Source organism: Argentina anserina, chromosome 4, assembly GCF_933775445.1.
Source record: "Argentina anserina chromosome 4, drPotAnse1.1, whole genome shotgun sequence".
Taxonomy (NCBI): domain Eukaryota; kingdom Viridiplantae; phylum Streptophyta; class Magnoliopsida; order Rosales; family Rosaceae; genus Argentina; species Argentina anserina.
Window position 1 is genome coordinate 21,430,435 of NC_065875.1, and position 10,825 is coordinate 21,441,259.

The following is a 10,825-nucleotide window of genomic DNA, read 5'->3' on the forward strand; positions in this document are numbered from 1 at the left end:
TTACCTTTTGCTCAATCCTTGTTAAGAGCCAGTTAAAATCATTAACTCAGACATTTGGGGTCCAGTTTTGAAATTTGTTGATTGTTTCAAATATTTTGTAATATTTGTTGATGATTTTACAAGGATTACTTAGTTGTATGTTCTGAAAGCTAAGAGTGAAGTGTTTAAGATGTTCTGTGATTTTCACAATTTGGTCAAGAATCAATATTCGTCTAAAATTATGGTTTTAAGATCAGATAATGGTGTTGAGTATTTGTCCAACAAAATGCAAAATTTCTTAAGCTCAAATGGCATTATGCATCAGACTAGTTGTGTTGGAACTCCTCAGCAGAATGGGGTTGCAGAAAGAAAAAATCGTGATATTTTGGGAAAAAACTAGGGCAATCATGTTTCAGATGAATATTCCTAAAAGATTTTGGTCGTATGGTGTTCTTACTTCCACTTACTTGATTAATCGACTTCCAAGTCGAGTACTGGGATTTAAATCACCTACGGAAGTGATGAAAGATAGGAAAATTGATTTATCTCATCTTAGAACTTTTGGTTGTGTGTGCTTTGTGCATATTCAGTCTAATAAGAGAGATAAGTTAGATCCAAGGGCTATCAACTGTGTTTTTTGGGTTATAGTTCTACTAAAAAAGGTTATAGATGCTATGATCCTGTAACAAAGAGTTTCATCATTTCTAGAGATGTCAGATTTGAAGAAGAAATTCCATATTTCAGTATTCAAATCAGTAAAGATGGTAAGGGGGAGCAATATGAAAATTTAACTCCAATGATTATGTTTGACCAGCTCTCTGCTGGTAAGATGCCCTCCACCACTATCCCTGTAACTCAGCCTGGCACCATCACTGATCAAATCCTTCATCAACCAGTTCAAGATTCTCCTTCTGAATTACTTGAGGATGATGTGGAAGCTAATGACCTTGGAGAACCTAATATTTTGAAGAAGATGTTGATCAAGTAGATCCTACAGACAATGCCAATGTTCAAAATGTTATTCCTAGAAGGAACCCCAGTCGGATTAGGAGAAGACCTGCAAGGTTCAATGATTGTGTTCTTATGACATCTAAGCATTCCATAGCCAATTCCTGCTCATATAAATTTTTTTCCAATCATCATATTGCTTTTCTAAACAGTCTAGATGATAGTGTAGAGCCTCAATCCTTTGAGGAAGCCAATTTACACTATGATTGGAGGTCTGCGATGACAGATGAATTATTTGCCCTTCATAACAATACATGGTCAGTTGTGGAGTAACCACCTAGAAAAAAGGCTGTAAGCTGTAGATGGATTTATAAGACAAAATTTCATGCTGATAGAGGAATCGAAAGAAAAAAAAGGCTAGATTGGTGGCATGAGGGTTTACTCAGACCTATGGCGTTGATTATAAGGAGACTTTTTCTCCTGTAGCCAAAATGAGTATTGTTCGGGTTCTTTTATCTGTTGCAGTTAACAAGGCTTGGAGCTTACATCAAATGGATGTAAAAAATGTCTTCTTACATGGAGATTTGGAAAAAAGAAGTGTATATGAAGCTGCCTCATGGTCATGTTGATTCTACAAATCCAAACCTTGTCCACAGACTTCACAAGGCCATTTATGGTTTGAAACAGTCCCTCTAGCTTGGTATGCAAAATTAAGCTCAGTATTGGAAGAAATTGGTTTCTTAAGATGCAATGCTGATTCTTCTTTGTTTGTGACAAATCGTGTAATAACCCGATTTTTCATGAACGATTATTGGATTGATTTTAAATTTATAAAGTTGTGAAACTCAGTAAACGTATTTGTGTCGCCTTGCGGCGTCGGAAATCAAAAACGGAAACATTATCGTAACGTTTATTTAGGAAAACGTTACGTTTCCGTGACGTGAATATCGACTTTTATTCTGTCGCTCGATTTCAAAAACTTCATTCACGAAAGTTGTAGAGCTCGTCGATACGAGTTCGTGGACATATCCCGCGTTCGAATCGGACGTCGGACGTGGAGGTTATTAACGTCGGAAGTTATTTTCCGATTTTGGAAACGAGTATAAATAGACATTTTTCATATTAGGGTTTCCATTATTGGAAACCCCTCTCTCTCCTCTCACCCGCCCCCTTTCTCTCTCTCTCTCCCCTCGCGATTTTCTCTCTCCTCGACCCTCACCTCCCACGCCGGCGATCTCCCTCCACATGCCTCCGTGCTCGACACTGCCGGTGTCATCGAGACCGCACAGCCACGACGCAGCGACCGGTGGTAGCGGCGACGCACCCCGAGCGGAGATCGAGAAGCGCAGACAGAGCTCGACCATGAGATCGCCGATTCTGACGTTGCCGGCATCGCAGGAGCTCGGAGACACCACCACGAGCTCACCCTCCTCCTCCTCGACACGAATTGACCCACTGTGAGACTCACTTTGAGCGGCGACGCCAGCGATCATCTCCTCTCGAATCCGAGACCTCGCGGCGGCGAGTGCGGCGGTCTCTGGTCTTTCTAGGGCGCCATCTAGGTAAGGTTGAGTTCAATTTGATGATTGTGATGTTTGTGATTGATTTTTGGGGTTGTTTGAGGAGGATTGGAGGTGGTGGTGTAGGGGTGAACACTGACGCCTTAGGCGGCGCGTGTGAGTGCGTGGAGTCGCCTAGAGGATTTGGGGCGGCGGTGGCGTGCTACACGCCGGCCTTAGGCTACAGTGAGTGGCACGTGAGCGCCATGCGCGGTTGCCGGCAAGTGGCGCGTGAACAGTGATTTCAAAACAGAAATTTTGTAAATTTATTTTTACGTCGGTGAATGTAAAAAGTGATTTACGTACTGTAAATGTAATTTTATTTTACGTACGGTAAATGTAAATGTAAATTACTTTTAGTAAATGTAAAAAAGTAATTTTCGGAAGGGTAAATCAATAATTATTATTTACTGAGACAATATTTATATTTGAACAGTATGTATACATACATGAATACGTAATTGATGTTTATTTGTACAGAAATACGTGAAAGGTAAATACGTGAATAGTAACTCCGTGAACAGTAATTTCGTAAAATCAGAAATTGCTGAACAGTAAATGATTATTATTGTTTCACCATTCAAGGTTTACGTAACGATTCTAAATTCTCTTCTTATCTTTTCAAGGTGATCAATAAATCAAGGAAATGAATTACCTTCAGAAATTGTGGAATTACGCTCGAGTTGATAAGGTGAGTAAAATCTCACATATTTACGAATCTACCCTTGCGGAGATTCAAGATTATGCAGAATTTTAAAGAATGAAATATGACACGTATATGATATAGTGGAATATATATATTTGTATAAATGGTAGATAAGTACATATATATATATAGTTTGCTATATTATATACTGTTATGATTTCATTGTGAATATGTCATTTTGATGACGAGATTTATATATCGAGCATGTGATTTGAATTGTACAATATAATGAGATGAATATTGTACGTGGTTTTAACATTGAGATTTGTTAAAACGTTTTTGTCTTCAGACGTGAACTGTCTTCGGACGAGATTTTATCTTCGGACGTGATTTGTCCGTGATTTGTCTTCGGACGTGAGTTGTCTTCGGACGTGATTTGTCTTCGGACGTGAGTTGTCTTCGGACGCGATTTGTCTTCGGAGGCGATTTGTCTTCGGACGCGATTTGTCTTCGGACGTGTTTTGTCTTCAAACATGTTTATGTCTTCGGACGTGTTTGGCATGTCGGAACCTAGCCTTTGGCCGGGCGAAAGTTACGATACATTTATAGCTCTAGTTTGTCTGTCGGAGTACTGCATGTGAGGTAACATATGGGTTATCGGCTCATGAGTACTCATATTTTTGGATGTTGGGTAGCAGGAGGTTGCCCAATGTCGGCGGTGTATTACATGAGGGGTAACAGAGGTGTACCAGCGCTCATGAGTACCCGTGTTATAAATGCATTTGGGTAAACAGAAGGGTTACCCAATTTCTCAAGAGCGCTTTCATTTTCATATTTTTGGACAACCAGATGGGCCGTCTATTGACTCATGAGTGCATTTATAATTGATGTTTTGTGATTTTTGTATATATTGATATGCGAGTTATATTTTTATTTTACTCATACGAGCTGCAAAGCTTATCGGGTTGGTGTTTATAATCCCGGTGCACCAATTCGATGGTATAGGGGATAACTTCGTAGGTGTGGATTAACAGGAATCGACGGACCGCTCAGAATACTTGGAGTTATTTATTTACATCATTTGGTGAGGATTTTATGTGGATTTCTTTGTGAGGATTATACATTTCCATTTGTTATAATGTCGAATTATAAATCTGGTTTATAATAATCGGTTGACTGAGTTGTATTTTGAACTCAGAGATGATCCGCTGTGGCATTTAAAATGGTTTCGATTCATTGAGATTGTTTTAATGTTTTTCATGACTTCGAAATTTGAGTTTTTATGCTCGAAATTTTGGGGTCGTGACAAATCGAGCCGAGGGAAAATTGGTTGTGCTCATTTATGTAGACGATTTGATCATAACTAGAAATAATCCTTTAGAAATTGCAGATTTAAAGCTTGCTCTCAACAAAAAGTTTGCCATCAAAGATCTTGGCCATCTCAAGTATTTTCAAGGCACAGAAATGGCTTCTTCTCAGAAAGGGTTGTTTCTCAATCAAAGAAAATATATTCTTGATTTGTTGAAGGAAGTAAAAATGCTTGATTGCAAGCCTACTCGCAGTCCATTGTTTACCAAGTTTCAGCTGGAATGCTCAGGAACTTTGCTGTCTGATATCAGTTACTATCAGATGTTGGTTGGGAAATTAATTTATCTCACCATTACTAGACCGGGTATTGCTTACAGTGTTAGTATTGTGAGTCAATTCATGCATGCTCCTACTACTGCTCATTTAAGTATTGTAAAAAGAATTTTGAGGTACTTAAAAGGTTCTGTTGGTAAAGGCTTGTTACTCAAGAACTATGACAATACTAATAGTGTTGGCTTTGTTGATGTTGATTGGGCTGGTAATGTGTTAGATAGGAAGAGTACAACTGGCTTCTGCAGTTTTGTTAGCGGTAACATGGTTATATGGAAGAGTAATAAACAATTAGTGGTGGCTAGGTCTAGTGCAAAAGCTAAATATCGTGTCATGGCTGCAGCTGCTTGTGAATTGATTTGGCTTAAAGGCCTTCTTGCTGATCTTGGTTTTCCAGTTTCTCAATCTCTTGCTCTTCACTGTGACAATCAAGCTACTATGCAAATTCTTTCTAATCCAGTATTTCATGAGAGAACAAAGCACATTGAGGTAGATTGTCACTACATTCGTAATCAAGTTCAAAACAAGGTGATTGACACTATCTACACTTGCAGCCATGATCAGTTAACTGACATTTTCACAAAACCATAATCTACTGTTAGATTCTTGAGTATTTTATCCAAATTTGGTTCCATTAATCTTTAGGAACAGCTTGAGAGGGAGTGTTGAAGACACTATTCTAGTTTGGTAATGAAACTTTGTTTTTTCCCGGAAACATGTTCCTTGCTTTTCTACCTTAATCTCGGCAACAATTGTTCAAATAGCTGCTAGTTCTTTCTCTTTGTTCAAATATATATTCTTGTTGTATACACTAATTGTAACAAATCCAAGAATATCAATCAAGAGAAAACTCTTAAACTCTTTGTGTTCTTGTTCATAAATTTCTTCATCTTGGTGTTGTCATTAATGTCTGATGTTCCTAAGATGTATTCAATTGCACTAAAGCTTCGTCATCTTTCTTCTTCACTGCACCAGATAATTACTATGATGTTAGATCAAAATATGTGGCATTGTTTCCCAAATTAAGTGATAGCAACACATCCCATATCTAAGATAATAAGTATGCTCCAAGTATAATGAACTCACGGATGATAGCATGTAATCGGTAGAGTGTCTCCTGAAGGTGACTGTGTATATTTTCGAGCTTATAGGACAATAATGATAGCTCCCATGCTTCAGTTACGTAGCTGCATTCGAAACTTTAAACACAAACTATATTATTCATAGTCTATCTTTCGTGCATTGTCCCACGTTTTCTGGTTGGAAAATAAGTTGGTTGAGGCTAGGGGTTTTGGGAGAGCACTTACTCTGGACCCATGCCTGTGATCCCCAATAGTTGCGATGCAGCAATGACAATACTTCGAATAGTCCAGTAAACAGCCGTGGGGATATTAGCAGCGGAGGTGGTAGATTCTAATTCAGTGGTCAAGTGCGGATCACGGCGAACCTCCTGTAACTGAACAATGCACTTCGTCACTTTGAGCACGGTGTTAACCAAATTGTTGTACGCATCAAACTTTGATTTCAGAGCAGTGCTGGCACGTTCCAGTATCTCCGGCAGCTCTCTTAGTGTTCCAACAGCTTTGGCGAGAACGTTGGTGGTGTAAAGTTGCGCCACAAGCCAAAATTCACCATCTCTAACAGAAAAAGCTCCCAAGGCAAGTACTACCTTCTCATCCCAGTGAGAATGTTGGACTAAGTGTAGAATGTCCATTGTTGTCTTGTTTGCATCTTCCCCAGTCAGGGACTGGCAGAATAGCTGTCATATATATAGCAAGCATCCTAATTTTTAGAATTTCGTAGCTGCTATAGAACTATCACTAGAATACGGTAGAATTTTCTGATTATCATCAACTCTAAAAGATGGGTATGGTATGTGTATCTTGTGTGATACATTTTTTTAAACCAAAAGAACAAAATTCATTTTCACAAGATATTTATCCCATGAAAATCAAATGATATAATTAATCTCGACATAAGAACTAATTAAACATATCAATTTAGCAATCAATTAACCTCGCTGAAAATTGCATTAAACAGGCTGATTGGGATTTCATAATTGTCATGAAAGCTACTCAGTTTAGCATGGAGCGCCTTCTCATGATTTTCCAAAGCTTCTGCATGTGCACCTGTGGGTACTGACGCCGTTCCCTAACGCATGAACAACAAACGTACAAGGTCAAAATTCCTGAGCAAGATAGGAGTGATTAAACTTACATTATGAAATAAAGCAAGTGACGACTATGCACAAGCACATATATATCCATATATAGGGCACTTACTGGAACCAGAAGGTTGCCGTGGATATCAGGTTTGGTGACACGAGAAAAAATGACCTCAACAGCTTGAAGAATAAGTTTCAAAGAAATAGGAGTAGCATTACGAGGATGATCGTGAGATCTATCAGTGTCCCGAACTTGGGTGATCAATCCACTGTCATCTGATGTCAATATCGATAACGGACGACGCCCATCCCTGCCTAGGTATTGAGAAGGAGGATTACGGTAGTTCTCTCTGCGCAGGGGGGTGGCTGCCTTATTCTGAGGTACAAGGGCATTCTGAGCTGCATAGGTGTTTTGAGGCACCGGAGCACTGTCTTGATAATTGAGCTTATACTGAGGTAGATAGGCCATTTGATTTTTTTTTCACAATGGTGAGGATTTAGGAAAAGAGCTCAATAGCTCTTATTGTCTGCTAATGGTTTTGGTTCTATCTAGAGAGCGCTAGACCTTATATAGGTGATTTTGAGATGATGCAAAAGGAAAATAAATAAAAAAATTGGCGTGAATTCCATGTTCTGCTACCTTGCTTCCATTAGGGGTTAGATATTGAATTGAACTATACACAAGGGCTTCGACACAGTATCTGGGGTAACTGTTTGGTCGCACTCGAAATCTTTTTTCACCATCACAAAAGGTCGTCTTGATATTCTTAATCTACTTATAACACTGCTCAGGACACATATGGCTGGCAAAATTCTTCAATATTGTTACTCTTGATCGAACTCTTGAAGTATTAGTATTAATTACAACATATATATTGTGTTACAAACTAGTTATTAGAACAATAGTATGAAGCTTCATGAAAAACTTGAAACTATATATGTATTGGCATATTACACGACAATATATAATTATTTCCTGGTAGGTTAGCTGATCGGTGTGATTATGGTACAAAAAAAAGTAATGTCTCTAGGCTATCCGATTATTGTCCTGTTCAGTGTACAGTTGCAAGGTCAGTTTATAAAATAGCTACACCAAAATAAAATACTAGATGATGGTATTATCGTTGAATCACTGATACAAGTCGGCCTCATCGATCTTTCTGAGAATATGACCAGTAAAAGAATGATCTGAAAGACTCTTCCTCTATAATAGAACAAGAGATCGACAAGCCTTTGTACTCAAAGTATAAGCTAAGTTCCTTTTACAAGAAAAGCATACAAGTGTAACTTTGTAAACTACTGTTACCCCAGATCACTGAAGTTTCCAAGTCTTATTTTCTTTGCTGATTGCTCCCAAATCTTTATTCATGCTCTCATGATCTCATTCTGGGGGACCATTATTATCTGCTTTAAATATTCAAAGCTTAACCTACGAACGATGAGAACCAAGAAGGCAAGAAGGAAAAGCTTTATGCATGACAAGAAACAAACAGAAAAAGCTAGGGTTATATATGCGAGTGGTAACAAATAGGAAAAAGAATGTATGATATTGAAACAAACATGGAAATGGAATATCCACAATTATGAAAAATTCTTTTGCAAAAGGGAAAAAAAGTTCATGGCCAGAGATGGTCCCTAAATATGAAGCCTTCAGAAATTAAGTAACGAATATAGACAGTTGCATCTTCATATTCAAGTTTTAATGATGATCACCAGTGTTGAATTATGGAACGAAATTAAATTATAATCAGCAAGAGCTTGAATGATTGAATTTTTTCAATTTATTGATTAATGAAAATAATGGCTAAACCAGCTTTCACAACCATGAAATTTCAAGTATGAAACTCGAAATCGAAGCCATGAAAAACTCTAAAACAATCTCAATAAATCGAAATCATCTTATAGTCACAGCGTATCGTTACTGAGTTCATATTACATCTCAGTCGAATTGATTATTACAAAACCAATTTATAATTCAAGCATTATATCAAATGGAAATGTAAAATCCTCTCAATCCTCACCACAAATTAAAATTAAAAAACTTCGAAATCTTCAGAATAGTCCTCTAATTCTGCTAATCCACACCTGCAGAGGGAGGACGCGTCTAGCCCGGGGGAGGGAGAAGTCGAGCTTGCTAAGGCCTAGGGACCGGCAGTGAGAGCCACACCACCCGAAGGCGAGAGATCTACGGGGAGATTTTTTTGAGAGGGAGAGAGACTCTGGCCGAGGGGGAGGGCTGCGGGGAGAGAAGAGAGAGAGAGAGAGAGAGAGAAAATGAGGGTTTTCGTTTTGGGATCATCAACATACACAAGGACAATCAACCGGCCGGCACTTCCAGTTCTTATAAACTTAGATGAGTCAACATTACTCCTCTTAAAGCCAAATTTAAAAAGAACTGAGCTGAGCTTGGAATACCAAGCTCTTGGAAATTGCTCCAGTCCATAAATGACTATGAAATTTACAAACAACACCTAGTTATTTTTCTATCATGACCTTGTGGCAGCCTCATGTAGACATCTTCCTCCAATTCTCCATGCAAGAAGGCATTTTTTTACATCCATTTGATATAGAGACCAACTACATTTGATAGCTACTGAGAGCGACACTCTCACTGTAATCATCTTGGCTATTGGGGCAAATGTCTCCTTGTAGTCTACTCCAAATGTTTGAGTAAAACCATGTGCCACTAATATGGCCTTGTATCTTTCAATGGTGCCATCTAAATGAAATTTGATCTTGTATATCCAACGAGCTCCAACAACTTTGTGACCCTTTGGTATTTGGACAATGCTCCAAGTTTGATTGTCATTCAGAGCTTTTAATTCATCTTAAATGGCATCTGTCACAACTTGAGACTGATTAGGTTCTTCAAAAGATCTAGGTTCGTTAACATCACAAAGCTGACATAGAAACACATAATGAGAATGTGTTACCTGATTTAGAGTTGCAATATTGTTGAGAGGGTGATTCGGTTTATATGACTCAAAACCTTCCAAGCGGACATTAGGTTTTCTTGTCCGACTAGGATACCTTCTTTGAGGTTGCTCATTGTCCCTTGTATCACTTCCATCATCAACACTTGCTCTGATATCATGATCAGTTTCCAAAACACTATGATGCTGAGGAGAAGGACTTAGAGAAGGACTTTGACCAATGTCTGGGGAAGATGGAGACTGAACATCATGCTCACCCTGAACAACATTATTTGACTCATTTTTAACTAGATCATCATTATAAATGTCTCCACTAACTCCACTAATAGTTAAGTTTGGAGTAGCAATATTAAATACAAACTCCCTCTAAAGATCATTATCCTCGGTCTTGAAAAAAGAATTCGCTTCATCAAATCTTACATCCCTAGAAACAATGATTTTCCTAGATGATGTATCATAGCACTTGTATCACTTTTGGGATGAAGAATAACCAAGAAAAACACATTTAACTGCTCTTGGATCAAGTTTATCGCGATTGTGAGCTTGTATATGAACATAGCACACAAAACCAAAAACTCTCAAGTGATCAATGTTGAGTTTTCTTCCCTTAAGAACCTCAAAGGGTGACTGACACTCCAAGACTCTACTAGGGAGTTTGTTGATGATGTAAGCTGCTGTTTGGATTGCTTGAGACCAAAATCGTTTGGGAACATTTGCTTGCAGCATCAGTAACCTTGTCTTTTCCATAGCGAGTTTGATGCAAAATTCCTTGATTGCTTAAGTAATTTTGCATAACTTTGGATGTATATTCAATATCATTATCTGATCTTAGAATGCAAATGGTAGAAGCAAAGTGATACCGAATGGAAGCTTTTATTTTGTTTTCAAGGAATGGGTTACCCGGTTTTTGACAAGATTGTGAAAGTCATGGAAACATTTTTGCACTTTATTCTTATGT

At 38.3% G+C, this 10,825-nt stretch overlaps 1 protein-coding gene across 1 annotated transcript in view; it reads right to left on the reverse strand.

Moving 5' to 3' along the window:
* Positions 1–7,443, reverse strand: part of LOC126790037 (protein SIEVE ELEMENT OCCLUSION B-like) — a 33,329-nt gene extending 25,886 nt beyond the window's left edge. Inside the window, exons 1-2 of the mRNA XM_050516164.1 lie at positions 7,053–7,443; positions 6,787–6,921 (exon numbers count right to left, since the gene is read on the reverse strand). Coding sequence (XP_050372121.1) covers positions 6,787–6,921; positions 7,053–7,403 — 486 coding nt within the window. The 5' untranslated portion in view covers positions 7,404–7,443. The remainder of the gene's footprint in view (positions 1–6,786; positions 6,922–7,052) is intronic.
* Between the last annotated feature and the right edge of the window lie 3,382 nt (positions 7,444–10,825).